General features: G+C 36.8%; 1 protein-coding gene across 1 annotated transcript in view; it reads right to left on the bottom strand.

Annotated features, from left to right (window-relative positions):
- Window positions 1-1,504: 1,504 nt before the first annotated feature.
- LOC128663744 (pyroglutamylated RF-amide peptide receptor-like) overlaps window positions 1,505-21,747 on the bottom strand; it is a 552,480-nt gene continuing 532,237 nt past the window's right edge. Inside the window, exons 5-6 of the mRNA XM_053718219.1 lie at window positions 12,961-13,058; window positions 1,505-1,887 (exon numbers count right to left, since the gene is read on the bottom strand). Coding sequence (XP_053574194.1) covers window positions 1,505-1,887; window positions 12,961-13,058 — 481 coding nt within the window. The remainder of the gene's footprint in view (window positions 1,888-12,960; window positions 13,059-21,747) is intronic.

Genomic DNA, 21,747 nt, shown 5'->3' with positions numbered 1-21,747 from the left:
CCCAGTAGTTCATTGCTTCTCCTAAGCCTACCGAGCTACGCTTTTCAACAAAGGATACCAAGAGATGGAAGCAAATTATATAATAGAAGTAAATTGAAAAGTTGTCTAAAATTACATGTTCTATCAGAACCTTGAAATAATGTTGGGGAGTTTTATGTCCATTTAAAGTTTTTGAGAAAATATATTTTAAAATAATTGTAGTTTTATTGTATCTTTATAATAGTATATAGTTTTTTATTTTTTTTGTAAGTTAGAAAGACTGCACTTTTATTAGGATTGTGCAATTTATTATTCACTTTTTATACCTGCTTGCTATATTGTTTCATCTGGCTATTGTGTTTTTGGGGAGCAGTTAAAGGGACACTGAACCCAATTTGTTTTCTTTCATGATTCAGATAGAGCATGCAATTTTAAGTAACTTTCTAATTTACTCCTATTATCAATTTTTCTTCATTCTCTTGCTATCTTTATTTGAAAAATAAGGCATCTAAGCTATTTTTTTGGTTTAGAACCCAGGACAGCACTTGTTTATTGGTTGGTGAATTTATCCACCAATCAGCAAGAACAACCCAGGTTGTTCACCAAAAATGGGCCGGCATCTAAAATTACATTCTTGCTTTTCAAATAAAGATACCAAGACAATGAAGACAAATTGATAATAGGAGTAAATTAGAAAGTTGCTTAAAATTGCCTGCTCTATCTGAATCACGAAAGAAAAAATTTGGGTTCAGTGTCCCTTTAATGACACAGAAATGATTGTTAAACAAATGATAATCTAGAAAATAGCTGATAACCTGAACCCAGGAAAAAAAAAAAAGCTTCAAACAAATGATCCCTAATGTTTATCATGGAACCATACAATTTATATTGCATGTGGTGTGGTTTTCTATGGGGTTGACAGATTAATAACTAAATTGACATCCTTTTGTGTACCAGGACAAGCAATAAAACCTGAACAGAAGATTGAAGCCTTCAAAAACGGGGTCAATAATATATTTAGGTTATTATTTGTGTCAATTACTTCTCAACTTATCACTTCTGATTCTCTGAATTATTATTTTTTTAATTTCATAAAGGATTTTCACACTGTATTTTTCTCTAAAATAAACTATTTGTCGCTATGTTGTTAAATAAGATCGCCTTTACAAGATAGGTGTTTTTTCCTAAAAGACTAATACAATAATAAAGTTATATTAATGATAAAATTAAGTCAATTATAACATTTGGTCTGTGGTTTTAAAACAGAAAGCAAAAACAGGCAACAGTGCTTATTTTATTTACTAAATATTTCAGCATATTACATCTGAGTTATATTTCAGTTTTTCTTCTTCTGAAAAGTCGGGATGAACCGTAAGACAAACCAAAAAAACTGATTTTTTCTTTGACTCACATTCAGTTCTTCATTATCCAAACCAGGTATGTTAAAAAACAAACAAAAAAAAAACTCTTTATAGAAAGTATTTTCCTGATTTTTTTAATGGATGTATGACATTTCACAATGTCATCATGCTGACTGTCCATTGGGAAGCATATCTTTGCGTGAGTTCACCAGTGGATACATGACCGAGTCCAATTTAACAGCTGGAAATTGTTCACAAAGTCGGAGTTCCAGGTTCTCTGCACTAAGTTGACTGTGTGCAATGCGCCCATCTTTCCTTCCAGAGGTAATTCCTACTTTGGGTCTTTCTGATTGCTGACTATCCCTCTTCTCAACTGTGTCCTGAGCTCTAAAGTGGCAAAAGAGTACTGCAACTAAACTCTTTTTAAAGTTCTCATTCATGAACGTGTAAACCACTGGGTTATTGAATGAATTAAAAAATCCCACTGCTTGTACCACAGCGACAATCATTTTCACAGTTACATCGTTGTACTCCTCTTCCAAATCATCTGTTGGCAGAAACAAATTAAATGGTCATATATTGTATTAAAAAAAAAAGTAATGCATTAAATATATCAAATATTTCTGCATTGAAAATGAGACATCAGCAAATTAAAATATATAGGCTGGATCACAGTCTTGTGATTATTATTATTATTACAGATAATAATTATTTTACAGGCTGAAGGGATGATATTGATTGATATAATGATTTTAATAGTGTGTAATGATAATAGGTTATGCTCCAAAACCACAATGTTAAATATTTTAGTCTTTTTCAGGATCTTCAAAAGCAACACTATAAGAATAGTGAACATGTGGTTATTGGCTGATTGATTTTTTAAATTTTTAACTTTAATTTAGCAGGTAGCATTTGTACCCGTTTGAAGTTACTTCCTAGCATCATTCAATATGGCAGAGGATAATCCCCAAAACCAATGTTCCATCTGAAAACTCTTTTGGATTACTCATTAACAATTCAAAAAATATTGTCTTGCATTTATCAAGACCTTCTAGTTGTGGAATTGTATAGGTGAAAATGGCCCGATAAATATGTCAGTATCAAAAATTTGGCTCATGATCAGAACATGTTAGGACCATTTTTCACCAAACCAATAATGAAAAAAAGTGCTGCTGATAAACAATTAAAATGGTGGGTTGTGATCACATCCATATAGAAAAAGGCTCATCTTCAGCTGTTAGCATGCCAATAACTTTTAAACTATAGATTTTGATCAGTCCCATACTGTTGTATATCACAGGCAGTTCACACCCCCACCCCATTCCTACGAAATGTTACAGTATTGGATGATAGAAAATTTTAGAGAAATATGCTGAATATTCACTAATTACTAAGGGGTTGTAAAATTAGTGTACTGTATAAATAATGCAGGAAAAAAACAACATTTGTATGTGGGGTGTGTGGATTCATAATTAACTTTAAAAATACACATAATATATTTGTAGCTTTTGTAATATACATATATCCTAAATAATATACTGTAATTTATTATTGTTTTCAGACAACACATAATATAAATATAATACAGCCCCAATTCCAAAAAAGTTGGGACAGTATAGAAAAGAGTCATTTGAAAATTCAATTCACCCTGTACTATATTGAGAACACAATCAGCTAGATTACGAGTTATACGTTCGTCTTTTAACGCTGAAAATATGGCATTTTCAGCATTAAAACAGCACTGCGGCCATTACAAGTCTTGTCGGTATAGCTGTACCGCAAGCCTTTTAGCCTGTAACGCAACATCAGTCCTGCACTCGTAAAAATGAAGTTTTTTCATGCGATTCCTATAGCGCTGCCATTAGGAGTTTTGTGGTCAGGCTAAACAACCTGTGTTACACCCTAAAATGACAAGATCTGTAACGCCATCTAAAAGCAGTAGTTATGAGTTTTACGCTACAAATCAGTTACAAAAAAGTCATAACTAAACTGCTACAAAGTGCACGAAACACCCATAAACTATCTATTAACCTCTAAACCGAGGCCCTCCCACATCGCAAACACTATATTAAACTTAGTATAGCCCTAATCTGCAGCTCCCGAAATTGTCACCACTAAAAAAAATTATTAACCCCATTCCGCCGCTCCCGGACAACGTCACCACTATCATAAAGTTATTAACCCCTAAAACACCGCCATCCTGCATCGCAAACACTATTTAAATATTATTAACCCCTAATCTGCCGTCCGTCCCCACTATACTTAAGTTATTAAGCCCTACACCGCTGCCACTATAATAAACCTATTAACCCCTAAACCGCAAGCCCCACATAACAAAATATACTAAAGTAAACTATTAACCCCTAAACCGAAAGCCCCCACATCGCAATAAACTAAATTAATCTAGTAACCCCTAAACCTAATGCCCCCTTAACTTTAGATTAAAATTACAATTTCCCTATCTTAAATTAAATTAAAATTTACCATTAAAAAAACTAAGTTTAAACTAACAATTAAACTAATATAATTATTAAACTAAAATTAAACTAACTACCAATTAAATTAAACTAAACTACACATTAAAAAAATCCTAACACTACTCTAAAAATTACAAAGTATCTAATTACAAAAAATAAAAAATACTAAATTACAAAAAATAAAAAATACTAAATTACAAAAAATAATGCCCATAGAAATGCCCTTTTCAGGGCAATGGGTAGCTTAGGTTTTTTAGATGTTTTTTTTTTTATTTTGTGGGTTTGGGGGTGGGGGTTTGTAATGTTAGTGGGTGTTTGTATTTTTTTTTACAGGTAAAAGAGCTGTTTAACTTAGGACAATGCCCTACAAAAAGCCCTTTTAAGGGCCATTGGTAGTTTATTCTAGATTAGGTTTTTTAATTTTGGGGTGTTTTTTTTAAAATGGGTATTAGAATAGGAATAATTTGTTTGTTATTTTGTGTAATGTATTTTTTTTTTCATTTTGGGTGGGTTTAATTACGAAAAATAACAAACAAAATGATTACACCTAATCTGATAGCCCTATCAAAATAAAAAAGCCCATCCAAAATAAAAAAAACCCTAGCCTACAATAAACTACCAATAGCCCTTAAAAGGGCCTTTTGTATGGCATTGCCCTAAGTTAAACAGCTCTTTTACCTGTAAAAAAAAATACAAAAAACCCCCCAACAGTAAAACCCACCACCCAACCAACCCCCCAAAATAAAAAACCTAAGCTACCCATTGCCCTGAAAAGGGTATTTAGCTCTTTTGCTGCCCAAATACTAAACTAAAAAAAGAAAACACCCAAAAAAACACTAACCCCGAAGATCCACTTACAGTTTTTGAAGTCCCGCTTGAATGATCTTCATCTAGGCAGCGAGAAGTCTTCATCCAGGCGGCCTCTTCAGTCTTCATCCCGGCGGCGAAGTCCTCATCCAAGCAGCAAGAAGTCTTCATCCAGGTGGCCTCTTCAATCTTTATCCAGGCGGCATCTTCTATCTTGAATCCCGGCGGCGCGGAGCGGGTCCATCCTGAAGACATCCGGCTGCCGTACACTGAATCTTCAATGCAAGGTACGCGATTCAAGATGGCGTCCCATGCATTCCTATTGGCTGAAAAATTTGAATCAGTCAATAGGAATTAGAGCTGCTAAAAGGGGGTTATATATATATATATATATATATATATATATATATATATATATATATATATATATATATATAGTGGATATAAAAAGTCTACACACCCCTGTTAAAATGTCAGGTTTCTGTGATGTAAAAAAATGAGACAAAGATAAATCATTTCAGAACTTTTTCCACCTTTTAATGTGACCTTTAAACTGTACAACTCAATTGAAAAACAAACTGCAATCTTTTAGGTAAAGGGAAATAAAAATAAAAAAATAAAATAATATGGTTGCATAAGTGTGAACACCCTTAACTAATACTTTATTGAAGCACCATTTGATTTTATTACAGCACTCAGTCTTTTTGGGTATGAGTTTTTCAGCATGGCACATCTTGACTTGGCAAGATTTGCCCACTCTTCTTTGCAAAAGGGGTTAATAGCTTTATTAAGTTAGCGGCGATGTCGGGGAGCGGCGGAATAGGGGTTAATAGATTTATTATAGTGTGGGCGATGTTGGGGTGCAGGGGAATAGGGGTTAATAACTTTAGTATAGTGGCAGCGATTTCGGGGGTGGCAGATTAGGGGTTAATAACATTATGTAGGTGCAAGCGATGTCGGTGGGGGGCAGATTAGGGGTGTTTAGACTCTGGGTTTATGTTAGAGTGTTAGGTTTAAACGTTATTTTTTTCCCCCCATAGACATCAATAGGACTGCGTTACGGAGCTTTTTTTTCCGCAATCACAGGTGTTAGACTTTTTTCTGACCCGCTCTCCCCATTGATGTCTATAAGGGAAAGCATGCACGAGCACGTCAAAACAGCGCTTGTTTTTGGTGCGGTATGGAGCTTAAAAGCACCATTATCGCACGCACAAGCCTGGTTTTAAAAACTTGTAATGGCTGCGCTATAGGGGGTTCAATAACGCAAATTTTGTTGCATTTGTTAATTTCCCTATAGCGCATAACTCGTAATCTAGCTGATTATTAACATATTATTTGATGTTTTACTTTGTCAATTTAATGTATTTTAAAAACCCTTTTCGAATGTTATGGGTTTACGTTTCAGGACATAAAAACAATTATTTGGTCCTTAGCAGGTCTTAAAATTTGGTAAATACAACCTCAGATGAACAAACAACACATGATATATTACATTGTGTCATGATTTATTTAAAATGTGTCTCATTTTTTTTAAATGTTACAAAACTCTCATCCCTTACAGATAAGTAACTAATATGTAAAAACTCAGAAGTACAATTTGGGCTAGATTACAAGTGGTGCGGGATTTGTTTTTTTCTGCGATCATGAAGACTCCGCTAGAGTTAAGCTTTTGCGCAAGTTAGTTTGCTTGCATATTACAAGTTCCCAAAAAAACTTATTTTGGGCAAATGGTAATCCAAATAGTGCAAAAATCCTAACAACGTTTTTGCATGTGCATGCATGTATTCCCCCATTGAAATCAATGGAAAATAAAAGTAGAAAAAAACACCTGAGATCGCGCAAACATCACATTTTCCCCATAGAAGTAAATGGAGAAAAAAAATTGTTGAACTAAACACCAATCGTGCAAACAACATAGCATATTCGCATTAGAAAATGTAAAATATTTACAGTAAATGCATAGTTAAAATCTTTATTAAATATGAATATTGCATATATACGTTTTATCATGTTTTCATCTACTGAATGGCAAAGGGCTCTTATGCACTTACATATCTGTCTATATGTGTGTTCATTAGTGATGTCGCAAACCTAAAATTTTGCGTTCGCGAACGGCGGACGTAAACTTCCACAACTGTTCGCGAACGGGCGAACCGCGCGAACCGCCATAGACTTCAATAGGCAGGCGAATTTTAAAACCCACAGGGACTCTTTCTGGCCACAATAGTGATGGAAAAGTTGTTTCAAGGGTACAACACCTGGACTGTGGCATGCTGGAGGGGGATCCATGGCAAAACTCCCATGGAAAATTACATAGTTGATGCAGAGTCTGGTTTTAATCCATAAAGGGAATAAATCACCTAACATTGCTAACTACTGTTACACCAGATATGAGTGGTGGCACTGGGCAAGTGGGCACAGTATACGCTGTGAGCCTGACACACGCTGGCAGGCAGGCAACTGCAATTAGATTACACAGGAAAAAATTAATAAAAAGCAGACTGATGTTCTAGCTCTAAAAAGGGCTTTTTGGGGTGCTGTCCTTACAGCAGAGATTAGATGAGTCCTTCAGGACTGTAGTGGACACTGAAAACACTAGTCTAGCTATAGATTTCCCTACTAAATCAGCAGCAGCTACACTGTCCCTCCTCTCACTAACAATGCAGCTTCCGAATGAATCTAAAATGGATGCTGTCCAGGAGGTAGGAGGGTCTGGGAGGGAGGGTCTGCTGCTGATTGGCTGGAATGTGCCTGCTGACTGTGAGGTACAGGGTCAAAGTATTACTCAATGATGACAAATAGGGGGCGGATCGAACATCGCATATGTTCGCCCGCCGCGGCGAACGCGAACATGCTATGTTCGCTGGGAACTATTCGCCGGCGAACAATTCGCGACATCACTAGTGTTCATATATATTTATGTGTTTATATACAGGGAGTGCAGAATTATTAGGCAAGTTGTATTTTTGAGGAATAATTTTATTATTGAACAACAACCATGTTCTCAATGAACCCAAAAAACTCATTAATATCAAAGCTGAATATTTTTGGAAGTAGTTTTTAGTTTGTTTTTAGTTTTAGCTATTTTAGGGGGATATCTGTGTGTGCAGGTGACTATTACTGTGCATAATTATTAGGCAACTTAACAAAAAACAAATATATACCCATTTCAATTATTTATTTTTACCAGTGAAACCAATATAACATCTCAACATTCACAAATATACATTTCTGACATTCAAAAACAAAACAAAAACAAATCAGTGACCAATATAGCCACCTTTCTTTGCAAGGACACTCAAAAGCCTGCCATCCATGGATTCTGTCAGTGTTTTGATCTGTTCACCATCAACATTGCGTGCAGCAGCAACCACAGCCTCCCAGACACTGTTCAGAGAGGTGTACTGTTTTCCCTCCTTGTAAATCTCACATTTGATGATGGACCACAGGTTCTCAATGGGGTTCAGATCAGGAGAACAAGGAGGCCATGTCATTAGATTTTCTTCTTTTATACCCTTTCTTGCCAGCCACGCTGTGGAGTACTTGGACGCGTGTGATGGAGCATTGTCCTGCATGAAAATCATGTTTTTCTTGAAGGATGCAGACTTCTTCCTGTACCACTGCTTGAAGAAGGTGTCTTCCAGAAACTGGCAGTAGGACTGGGAGTTGAGCTTGACTCCATCCTCAACCCGAAAAGGCCCCACAAGCTCATCTTTGATGATACCAGCCCAAACCAGTACTCCACCTCCACCTTGCTGGCGTCTGAGTCGGACTGGAGCTCTCTGCCCTTTACCAATCCAGCCACGGGCCCATCCATCTGGCCCATCAAGACTCACTCTCATTTCATCAGTCCATAAAACCTTAGAAAAATCAGTCTTGAGATATTTCTTGGCCCAGTCTTGACGTTTCAGCTTGTGTGTCTTGTTCAGTGGTGGTCGTCTTTCAGCCTTTCTTACCTTGGCCATGTCTCTGAGTATTGCACACCTTGTGCTTTTGGGCACTCCAGTGATGTTGCAGCTCTGAAATATGGCCAAACTGGTGGCAAGTGGCATCTTGGCAGCTGCACGCTTGACTTTTCTCAGTTCATGGGCAGTTATTTTGCGCCTTGGTTTTTCCATACGCTTCTTGAGACCCTGTTGACTATTTTGAATGGAACGCTTGATTGTTCGATGATCACGCTTCAGAAGCTTTGCAATTTTAAGAGTGCTGCATCCCTCTGCAAGATATCTCACTATTTTTTACTTTTCTGAGCCTGTCAAGTCCTTCTTTTGACCCATTTTGCCAAAGGAAAGGAAGTTGCCTAATAATTATGTGCACCTGATATAGGGTGTTGATGTCATTAGACCACACCCCTTCTCATTACAGAGATTCACATCACCTAATATGCTTAATTGGTAGCAGGCTTTCGAGCCTATACAGCTTGGAGTAAGACAACATGCATAAAGAGGATGATGTGGTCAAAATACTCATTTGCCTAATAATTCTGCACACAGTGAATGTATATTTGTCTGTAAATACATATATACCCATATAAATACATTAATATATATGTACACACACACATTTATATATATATATATTTATATATATATATATATATACACAGTGGATATAAAAAGTCTACACACCCCTGTTAAAATGTCAGGTTTCTGTGATGTAAAAAAATGCGACAAAGATAAATCATTTCAGAACTTTTTCCACCTTTTAATGTGACCTATAAACTGTACAACTCAATTGAAAAACAAACTGAAATCTTTTAGGTAAAGGGAAATAAAAATAAAAAAATAAAATAATATGGTTGCATAAGTGTGAACACACTTAAACTAATACTTTATTGAAGCACCATTTGATTTTATTACAGCACTCAGTCTTTTTGGGTATGAGTTTTTCAGCATGGAACATCTTGACTTGGCAAGATTTGCCCACTCTTCTTTGCAAAAACACTCTAAATCTGTCAGAATGCGAGGGCATCTCCTGTGCACAGCCCTCAACTTTGGTTTCATCAGGCCAGAACACCTTTTGCAACATGCTTTTGGGAAACTTCAGATGTGTTTTTGCAAAATTTAGCCGGGCTTGGATGTTTTTTTTTTGTAAGAAAAGGCTTCCGTCTTGCCACTCTACCCCATAACCCAGACATATGAAGAATACGGGCGATTGTTGTCACATGTACCACACAGCCAGTACTTGCCAGATATTCCTGCAGCTCCTTTAATGTTGCTGTAGTCCTCTTGGCAGCCTCCCAGACCAGTTTTCTTCTCGTCTTTTCATCAATTTTGGAGGGATATCCAGTTCTTGGTAATGCCACTGTTGCACCATATTTTCTTCACTTGATGATGACTGTCTTCACTGTGTTCCATGGTATATCTAATGCCTTGGAAATTCTTTTGTACCCTTCTCTTGACTGATACCTTTTAACAATGAGATCCCTCTGATGCTTTAGACGCTCTCTGCAGACCATGGCTTTTGCTGTAGGATGCGACTAACAAAATGTCAGGAAAGACGTACTAGAACAGCTGAACTTTATTTGGGGTTAATCAGAGGCACTTTAAATGATGACAGGTGTGTGATGACTCCTATTTAACATGATTTTGAATGTGATTGCTTAATTCTGAACACAGCTACATCCCCAGTTATAAAAGGGTGTTCACACTTATGCAACCATATTATTTTATTTTTTTATTTCCCTTTACCTAAAAAATTTCAGTTTGTTTTTCAATTGAGTTGTACAGTTTATAGGTCACATTAAAGGTGGAAAAAGCTCTGAAATGATTTATCTTTGTCTCATTTTTTACATCACAGAAACCTGACATTTTAACAGGGTTGTGTAGACTTTTTATATCCACTGTATATATATACCAAACAAACAAAGGTAAGTTCGGCACCCTTGCAAATACACTGTCCAGTGCAATAATCTGTATAGAAGAGTATCCAAGTGCACGCACGCTGGAGAGGCCTGCCTACCTCTCATGCATAATTCCATAAAAGTACAAAGGGAGCGTCAGCACTGTTTTCTTGATAAAAAAGACTTTCTTTATTGAAGCAACATAGGGATAAAACTGTAACATTTTGGGTCCAACTGACCCTTAATCATGCTAGAGAACACTGTTATCCACCTCCTTTTATACCACCTGTATGCAAATTACTTCAAAGTAACCATTTTGGTTCTCATACATGGATTTGCTGAAATAACGCCCTCTACAGGTAAAATTTGGATATTTTTTCACTTTTTTCTCACTGTTACAAAAATTATTTTTCTCTTTTATTCTTCTCATTACCAAATCTAGGCAATCACTTGTGCTTCACATGCTGAGTGGTTTATTACATGTTCATTCTCACTGCCACTCCACATGTACATAAAAGTATGTTGATAACAGTGGAAAAGGATGGTGAGGAAAAAGCCATGCGTCAGAGCTTCCCAACTCTAGGCAATCACTAGTGCTTCACAGGCTGAGTGGTTTATTACATTTTTATTCTTATTCTATATCCTCACCAGTGCCAGCTCTACGTATTTATCACATACATATTGTAGGGAAATGCAGCACGTTGGTTTTAAACCAGATTTGAGATGTCATGGAACAACCCACAATATGTATGTGAAGAATACGTAGAGCTGGCACTGGTGAGGATATAGAATAAGAATGAACATGTAATAAACCACTCAGCCTGTGAAGCGCCAGTGATTGCCTAGTCTTTAGCAATGTATGTGTATGTATCTCTATGTTAAAGTACCTTGGCGGGTTTTTTTTCTAACACCCAAGATCTCATATATTTGAAGCCTTATAATTTTTTTGTGCAAATTTAAAAAACAAAAATGTATTAGACAGTGTTAATATGAGTGTAACTGTACTTTGTAATGTATTTTTGAAATGTTTTGTGCAAATTTTCTGTTTTGGAAATCAGTTAACCACACCTCTGAGATAGCGGTAAGGATTTTGCTCAACTTGTAATATCAGCGCAATTAAAAAGGCTCACCAAAAGACGATATCGCTTGCACAAAACGGTTTATCCTTCACTTGTAATCTAGCCCTTTATATTAAACTTGCAACTACAGAAAACTCTCACTCTACACCATTAAAAATGGTGCATATCAAAATATATAAATGACCAATTTTACTTTTGTGAAACACATCACAGCAAATTTTAAAAACTGAATTTGTTGAATTTATCCAATTAAAGTTGCATTGTTTGCCACAATTTAGTGATGATAACTGATTGCAAATTCAAGGCATATCCTTATACCTATATTTCTTTCTATATTACCTTGATAATGTGAGACTGCTTATACGTGGGGTGACCAGGACAACAGACTCTAAGGTTTTTTCTTATTAAGCAGCGGATGCTGCTTTGGAGGCCCATCGTTTCAGGCTCGCGGATTGAAATCATTCCGATACGATGCGATCGGGATGATTGACAGCCCCTGCTAGTGGCCGATTGGCTGCCAGTGAGCAGGGGGCACCATTACACAAGCATTTCACCAGAAATGCTTTTGCAATGATTAATGCGGACAGCGTATGCTGTCTGCATTTAACAACGTAGAGTGGACATGATTCGCTATAGCGCATCCTGTCCACTCGACACTTAAAGGGACAGTCTAGGCCAAAATAAACTTTCATGATTCAGATAGGGCATGCAATTTTAAAAAAAATTCCAATTTACTTTTATCACCAATTTTGCTTTGTTCTTTTGGCATTCTTAGTTGAAAGCTTAACCTAGGAGGTTCATATGCTAATTTCTTAGACCATGAAGGCCACCTCTTTTCAGAATGCATTTAACAGTTTTTCACCACTAGAGGGTGTTAGTTCATGTGTTTCATATAGATAACACTGTGCTTGTGCACGTAAAGTTATCTGGGAGCAGGCACTGATTGGCTAAACTGAAAGTCTGTCAAAAGAACTGAAATAAAGGGGCAGTTTGCAGAGGCTTAGATACAAGATAATCACAGAGGTTAAAAGTATATTATTATAAATGTGTTAGTTATGCAAAACTGGGGAATGGGTAATAAAGGGATTATCTATCTTTTAAAACAATAAAAATTCTGGTGTAGACTGTCCCTTTAATAAATCTACCCCTAGGTGTGTAGCTTTATCTTGATAATTCTAGTAACTATAAAGGCGCTTTTAATTTTCCATAAAATAAATAAGAAGCTGTACTAGATGAAAAAGCATCTGCTGATTACTGTCTCTATAAAATAACATTGTGCTATTTTGCAGCAAATGTAACATCCATGAAAAAACTGTGAAATTACATTTCTTGTCCAAGTGCCATTAAGACAACATAATGTCTTGCAAAATAAATAATACATTTAGAAATATACATAATAGAAGGACATCACTTACTGTATTCAAAGAGGATGTGAACCACATGGAAGGGAGCCCAGCAGGCCGTGAAAAAAAGCACGACAATAACCATCATCATAACAGCTCGCTTCTTTTTCCTGTTATCAAAAGACATAATTATCAGTCAGTATTACTTATGTTAGTGTCTTTAACTTGTGTAAGGGTTTAGTGGCCTCTAAGGGGTCAATTTATCAAACTCCGTACGGAGAATGATGCCCCGTGTTAACGGCGAGCCGCTGCTCCATAACCTGTCCGCCTGCTCTGAGGCGGCGGACAGAAAATCAACCCGATCGAATACGATCAGGTTGATTGACACCCCCTGCTAGTGGCTGATTGGACACGAATCTGCAAGGGGGTGGCATTGCAGCAGTAGTTCACAAGATCGATGTGCAGCAGACATGATACGCTACATTGTAATCATGTCCGCTCACACATTGTTAAATTGGACACTTAGACTAATGTTTACTAATGGCAACAACCTCTTTTAGGATGTTAGCCACACCTAAAACCAAAGTATACTAATGCCAGATTCCTATTTAAAGTGTAAAGTTTCTCCACAAGATCAAGTTTTATCTGCAACGGATAGTATTTTTGGAAATGTATTTTGTTTCGCAGCATATAAAAATGAATAAACACAAGGTAAATATAAGGAATAAAACATATATAAATTAATTCCGCCTTTTCTTAAAAGTGTTCAACATAACCATTCATTGATTTCCCATAACCTAACTATTGGAGTATGTAGAAACACCATTCAAAAGTTTGATGCTTCAGTTAATTCATGCATTGCGAAGAATGAAAGTAAAAAGTAAAATGAAAGTAAAAAGTTTGTGCACAAGTGAAAGCTGACGCAAGCTAACCAAAGGACTTCGGATATCACGACTGTGTTAGCTTTTTCTCCCCATAGACTTCAATGGAGAGCGCAGAAGAAAAAACCTAACATTTATCGCTTGTGCACTAACCCGGCAGGAGTTATTAATATTTAACATTCCAATGTTTTTCAAGTACAGGAGAATGCTATTTTTATTGTAAATACATATTTCTATACATATCTGTATATACCCAATACCTGTAAAATAAACTGTTACACATGAGAACACTATATTCCTAAAAACATATTTATAAGGGTTAAAAGGTATAGGGTATATAGCCATCTATTTTAATGCAAAAGACTATAATATAAATATATACAGTATATAAATATATACAGTATATATATATATATATATATATATATATATATATATATATATATATATATATATATATATATATATATATATATAAATAAAAAATTTAAACTAGGCAAATGGGGGGGGGGGGGTTAGTCCAAGCATAATAGAACAGACAGATTAGTCTGTGAATATGTCACACCTAGAATATCTCAAAGAAGGGATGACAGAAGGGCACACTTAGGAAATGTCACACTAGAAAGTTTGAAGGAAAGCGCACCAAGTAGCAGCAGAAAGCACATAAAAAATTAAAGGTATGACAGCAAATGCAAGAAGCATGACAGGTAAAATGGGGGAGTTAGAGCTTTTAGTTGCAGAAGAGAACTATGATATTATCAGTATAACTGAAACTTGGTGGTATGATTCACATGACTGGGCATGAATAATAAAAGGGGTGGAGGAATTTGCATGTATATTAAACCTGGCCTTCAACCTACAATAAGATTTTTCTGATGATACAGGTGATAATGGAGGGACCCTTTGGGTTAAAATAAAGGAGTGAGGGGAAAAAATCCTAAAAAAAAAATATTACTAGGAACATGCAACAAGCCCCCAAAACATTAGTGACATGGAGGAAACTCAATTACTTATGCGAATAGGAAAAGCTGCTTATAATAAAAGTGCTGTAATTGTGGGAGATTTTAACTACCCCGACATAAACTGGACCAATGAAACTAGTAATACAGCTAAGGGAGATTTTTAAATGCTCTCAGATATAACTTCTTGTCACAATTAATAGAGGTGCCAACTAGGAATAAAGCTATATTGGATTTAGTGCTACCAAACGATACAGATATGGGGGCCTATCTATCAAGCGCCGAATGGAGCTTGACAGCCGTGTTTCTGGCGAGTCTTCAGACTCGCCAGAAACACAAGTTATGGAGCAGCGGTCACAAAGAACGCTGCTCCATAACCCTATCCGCCTGCTCTGAGCAGATGGACAGGAATCGCCACAATTCACCCCGATTGAGTACGATCGGGTCGATTGATACCCCCTGCTGGCGGCCGATTGGCCGCAAGTCTGCAGGGGGCGGCGTTGCACGAGCAGCTCACAAGAGCTGCTGGTGCAATGCTGAATACGGAGAGCATATTGCTCTCCGCATTCAGCAATGTCTTGCGGACCTGATCCGCACTGTCGGATCAGGTCCGTAAGACATTTGTTAAATAGGTCTCATAATATCAAACATAGAAGTCAAAGAACATTTGGGAAAAAGTGATCATAACATGGTCACATTTGAAATCACTTTCGATAAGCAGTGTTACAAAGTGTTCAACTAAGGCTTTCAATTTTAAAAAAGCAAAATTCAATGATTTAAGGAAATCGTCAAATAATTGTGACAAACTATTCTCTAATAAAAATAAAGAAAATACATGGATAACATTTAAAACTTTGTTAAATATATATACATATCAACACATACCACGTGGTTATAAAAGTAAAATAGATAAATCCAAGCCAAGGTGGCTAAATAAAAATGTGTTAAGAGAAATTAGAAAAAACATAGGGCATTTAAATTATTCAAAGAAAATAGTACTGAAATAGTCAGTGGAGTCCCCCATGTTTCAGTACTGGGCCCTGTTCTTTTTAATATTTTAAATAATGATTTATTATTGACTGGAGCAAAGATTAAATAGCAACATCTCTATTTTTGCAGATGATACAAAGGGGGGTAGTTATCAAGCCGTCTACTTTTCTGGCTTCGCCGGCCCAATACGCCCGCCTAAGCTCGCCTACCTTCGCCGCCGCGGACCTGAAAAAATACGCCTAAGTTATCAAAAAAAGCTGTCAAAAAGCCGCGGGGCGATGAGCAGCGGACTGTGAGAGTTATCACTCATCCGATCTCGCTGCCCTTCGGCTTTTTCCCAGCTTTATTGCTAGCCTGTCACTAAGCACTCACACTAAACTGCACTGTTCTACCCCCTATACCGGCGCCCCCGGAGCCCCCCGCAACTCAATAAAGTTACTAACCCCTAAACCGCCGCTACTAGACCCTGCCGCAACTCTGATAAATGTATTAACCCCTAAACCGCCGCTCCTAGACCCTGCCGCAACTCTTATAAATGTATTAACCCCTAAACCGCCGCTCCCGGACACCGCTGCCACCTACAGTATACCTAGTAACCCCTATCCTGCCCCCCCTACACCGTCGCCCTCTATTATAAAGTTATTAACCCCTATCCTGCTGATCCCGCACCTCTCCGCAACTAAATAAATAGTTTAACCCCTAAACCGCCGCTCCATGAACCCGCTGCAACCTATATTAAACCTATTAACCCCTATCCTGCCCCCCCTACACCGTCGCCACCTATAATAAATTTATTAACCCCTAATCTGCCCCCCCTACACCGTCGCCACCTATAATAAATTTATTAACCCCTATCCTGCCCCCCACTACGCCGCCGCCACTGTAATAAAATTATTAACCCCTAAACCTAAGTCTAACCCTAACCCTAACGCCCCCCTAACTTAAATATTAATTAAATAAATCTAAATATATTAACTCTTATTAACTAAATGAATCCTATTTAAAACTAAATACTTACCTTTAAAATAAACCCTAATATAGCTACAATATAAATAATAATTATATTCTAGCTATCTTAGGATTTATATTTATTTTACAGGTAACTTTCAATTTATTTTAACCATGTACAATAACTATTAAATAGTTATTAACTATTTAATAGCTTACCTAGCTAAAATAAAGAGAAATGTACCTGTGAAATAAATCCTAACCTAAGTTACAATTACACCTAACACTACACTATACTTTAATAAATTATTCCTATTTAAAAATAAATACTTACCTGTAAAATAAACCCTAAGATAGCTACAATATAATTAATAATTATATTATAGCTATCTTAGGATTTATATTTATTTTACAGGTAACTTTGTATTTATTTTAGCTAGTTAGAATAGTTATTAAATAGTTATTAACTATTTAATAACTACCTAGCTAAAAGAAATACAAAATTACCTGTAAAATAAATCCTAACCTAAGTTACAATTAAACCTAATACTACACTATCATTAAATTAACTAAATAAACTACCTACAAATAACTACAATTAAATACAATTACATAAACTAACTAAAGTACAAAAAATAAAAAAAGCTAAGTTACAAAAAATAAAAAAATAAGTTACAAACATGTTAAAAATATTACAACAATTTTAAGCTACTTACACCTAATCTAAGCCCCCTAATAAAATAACAAACCCCCCCCAAAATAAAAAAAATCCCTACCCTATTCTAAATTAAATAAATTTCAAAGCTCTTTTACCTTACCAGCCCTTAAAAGGGCCATTTGTGGGGGCATGCCCCAAAAAGTTCAGCTCTTTTGCCTGTAAAAGAAAAATACAACCCCCCCAACATTAAAACCCACCACCCACATACCCCTAATCTAACCCAAACCCCCCTTACAAAAACCTAACACTAATCCCCTGAAGATCATCCTACCTTGAGTCCTCTTCACTCAGCCGAGCCACCGATGGAACTGAAGAGGACATCCGGAGCGGAAGAAGTTAATCCTCCAAGCAGCGCTGAAGAAATCTTCCATCCGATGAAGTCATCATCCAGGCGGCGCTGAAGAAGTCTTCGATCCGGCCGATGTCATCTTCAAAGAGGCGCTGAAGAGGTCTTCAATCCGGGCGAAGTCATCTTCCAAGCCGGGTCTTGAATCTTCCTTCCGCCGACGCGGAACCACCTTCTTCACCGACGGACTACGACGAATGACGGCTCCTTTAAGGGACGTCATCCAAGATGGCGTCCCCTCAATTCCGATTGGCTGATAGGATTCTATCAGCCAATCGGAATTAAGGTAGGAAAATCTGATTGGCTGATGGAATCAGCCAATCAGATTCAAGTTCAATCCGATTGGCTGATCCAATCAGCCAATCAGATTGAGCTCGCATTCTATTGGCTGATCGGAACAGCCAATAGAATGCGAGCTCAATCTGATTGGCTGATTCCATCAGCCAATCAGATTTTTCCTACCTTAATTCCGATTGGCTGATAGAATCCTATCAGCCAATCGGAATTGAGGGGACACCATCTTGGATGACGTCCCTTAAAGGAGCCGTCATTCGTCGTAGTCCGTCGGTGAAGAAGGTGGTTCTGCGTCGGCGGAAGGAAGATTCAAGACCCGGCTTGGAAGATGACTTCGCCCGGATAGAAGACCTCTTCGGTGCCTCTTTGAAGATGACATCGGCCGGATCGAAGACTTCTTCAGCGCCGCCTGGATGATGACTTCATCGGATGGAAGATTTCTTCAGCGCCGCTTGGAGGATTAACTTCTTCCGCTCCGGATGTCCTCTTCAGTTCCATCAGTGGCTCGGCTGAGTGAAGACGACTCAAGGTAGGATGATCTTCAGGGGATTAGTGTTAGGTTTTTGTAAGGGGGGTTTGGGTTAGATTAGGGGTATGTGGGTGGTGGGTTTTAATGTTGGGGGGGGGTTGTATTTTTCTTTTACAGGCAAAAGAGCTGAACTTTTTGGGGCATGCCCCCACAAATGGCCCTTTTAAGGGCTGGTAAGGTAAAAGAGCTTTGAAATTTATTTAATTTAGAATAGGGTAGGGATTTTTTTTATTTTGGGGGGGTTTGTTATTTTATTAGGGGGCTTAGATTAGGTGTAAGTAGCTTAAAATTGTTGTAATATTTTTAACATGTTTGTAACTTATTTTTTTATTTTTTGTAACTTAGCTTTTTTTATTTTTTGTACTTTAGTTAGTTTATGTAATTGTATTTAATTGTAGTTATTTGTAGGTAGTTTATTTAATTAATTTAATGATAGTGTAGTATTAGGTTTAATTGTAACTTAGGTTAGGATTTATTTTACAGGTAATTTTGTATTTCTTTTAGCTAGGTAGTTATTAAATAGTTAATAACTATTTAATAACTATTCTAACTATCTAAAATAAATACAAAGTTACCTGTAAAATAAATATAAATCCTAAGATAGCTATAATATAATTATTAATTATATTGTAGCTATCTTAGGGTTTATTTTACAGGTAAGTATTTATTTTTAAATAGGAATAATTTATTAAAGTATAGTGTAGTGTTAGGTGTAATTGTAACTTAGGTTAGGATTTATTTCACAGGTACATTTCTCTTTATTTTAGCTAGGTAAGCTATTAAATAGTTAATAACTATTTAATAGTTATTGTACATGGTTAAAATAAATTGAAAGTTACCTGTAAAATAAATATAAATCCTAAGATAGCTAGAATATAATTATTACTTATATTGTAGCTATATTAGGGTTTATTTTAAAGGTAAGTATTTAGTTTTAAATAGGATTCATTTAGTTAATAAGAGTTAATTTATTTAGATTTATTTAATTAATATTTAAGTTAGGGGGGCGTTAGGGTTAGGGTTAGACTTAGGTTTAGGGGTTAATAATTTTATTACAGTGGCGGCGGCGTAGTGGGGGGCAGGATAGGGGTTAATAAATTTATTATAGGTGGCGACGGTGTAGGGGGGGCAGATTAGGGGTTAATACATTTATTATAGGTGGCGACGGTGTAGGGGGGGCAGGATAGGGGTTAATACATTTAATATAGGTTGCGGCGGGTTCAGGGAGCGGCGGTTTAGGGGTTAATACATTTATTATAGTTGCGGTGGGCTCCGGGAGCGGCGGTTTAGGGGTTAATATGTATAGAGTAGCTTGCGGTGGGCTCCGGGAGCGGCGGTTTAGGGGGTAATAACTTTATTTAGTTGCGGCGGTGTAGGGGGGTCAGATTAGCGGTGTTTAGACTCGGGGTACATGTTAGGGTGTTAGGTGTAGACAGCTCCCATAGGAATCAATGGGATGTCTGTCAGCAGCGAACTTGTACTTTCGCTATGGTCAGACTCCCATTGATTCCTATGGGATCCGCCGCCTCCAGGGGTGGCGGATTGAAAACCAGGTACGCTGGGCCGCAAAAGTGCCGAGTGTACCTGCTAGTTTTTTGATAACTAGCAAAAGTAGTGAGATTGTGCCGCACTTGTGTGCGGAACATCTGGAGTGACGTAAGAATCGATCTGTGTCGGACGGAGTCCGGCGGATCGATGCTTACGTCACAAAATTCTACTTTTGCCGGTCTCAAGCCTTTGATAACTAAGGCGTATCAGCCTCGCCACAAATACGCTGCAGAATTCCAGCGTATTTGAGGTTGACGGCTTGATAACTAGGCCCCAATGTTGTGTAAGGTCATTAGGTCAGTGCAGGTTATCTACAAAAATTTGAAGAATGTGCAGGTAAATGGAAAATGTGATTTTTACTATAACATGCAAGGTTCTACATTTTGGAAGTAAAAATAAGCAGGTAATCAATTATTTAAATGGGACTAGACTTAGCCAAAAAGAGGAGGAAAGGGTTTTGGTAATAGAAATAGATAACAAGCTAAAGATAAGCGCACAATGTAGGGCAGAAGCTTCTAAGGCTAATAAGATACCAGCAAGTATTAAAAGAGGCATTGATGCTAGGGAGGAAAGCATATTTCTTTCACTATATAAATCCCTGGTAAGACCTCACCTTGAGTATGGAGTGCAGTTCCGGGGCAGGATCTCAAAATAACACATTGCAGAATTAGCAAAAGTTCAGAGAAGTGCCACAAAACTAATAAGGGGAATGGAGAATTTAAGCTAGAAGGAGAGGTTAGCCAACTTGAGTCTTTTTTTCTAGAAAAAAGGCGCTTGAGAGGTGACATGATTACGTTATATAAGTATATTCAAGACCCATATACAGAGATGTCAGAAGCTCTGTTTATTCCAAGAAAATTGTTTGTGACAAATGGTCACAATTTAAGGCTGGTGAAAAGGAGATTAAATCTCCTGCAATGTTAACATTTTGTTCACTGTAATAAAATTGTGGAACTCATTACCTGAGGAGGTAGTAAATGCCAACACCTTAGATACATTTAAAAATGTTTTGGATACATTTCTGGCTAGAAACAGAATTCAGGTATATGATTGCTTGTGTTAAATATGTATTTAATGTAAATATTTAACATTTCGATGTTCTTCACATACAGCAAAATTTTATTTTTATGTTAATGAAAATATTGCTGTTTTGACTAATTGAGGTTTTGTAGCGACCCTGTGTCAAGCAAGTCTATAGATGCCATTTTTGTAACAGATACATATATAAACACATACATACATATGAATACACACACACACATATATAGATATATCAGTGAAGGCTCAGCTAATGGATATAATTTTTTAGAAATAAAGTATTTTTTTTTAATTAAGTTATGTACATTGTTTGTTTAGACATAATGCTATTGTACACTTAACAGATCACAGTTAAGTGTAAATATAACGTTTATATGCACTGGGAAACAAAAAAATGAGTATGACTCACTTTATTGCTATATTCACTTTTTTTGCGGTAGTCTGGAACTGAACCCGCAATATCTTCAAGGTATGTTTGTATATCTATTCCTATTGGTACAGAAGCGAATAATCCAACACTTTGAGAACAACATTTTCCAAAGACAAATTGGTAGGATTTTGGGCATTTTACCTTCTACAGTGCACAATATAATTAAAAAAGGGCAAGG

Source organism: Bombina bombina, chromosome 6, assembly GCF_027579735.1.
Source record: "Bombina bombina isolate aBomBom1 chromosome 6, aBomBom1.pri, whole genome shotgun sequence".
In the NCBI taxonomy this organism is placed as follows: domain Eukaryota; kingdom Metazoa; phylum Chordata; class Amphibia; order Anura; family Bombinatoridae; genus Bombina; species Bombina bombina.
This window is presented reverse-complemented; position numbering and strand designations above follow the sequence as displayed.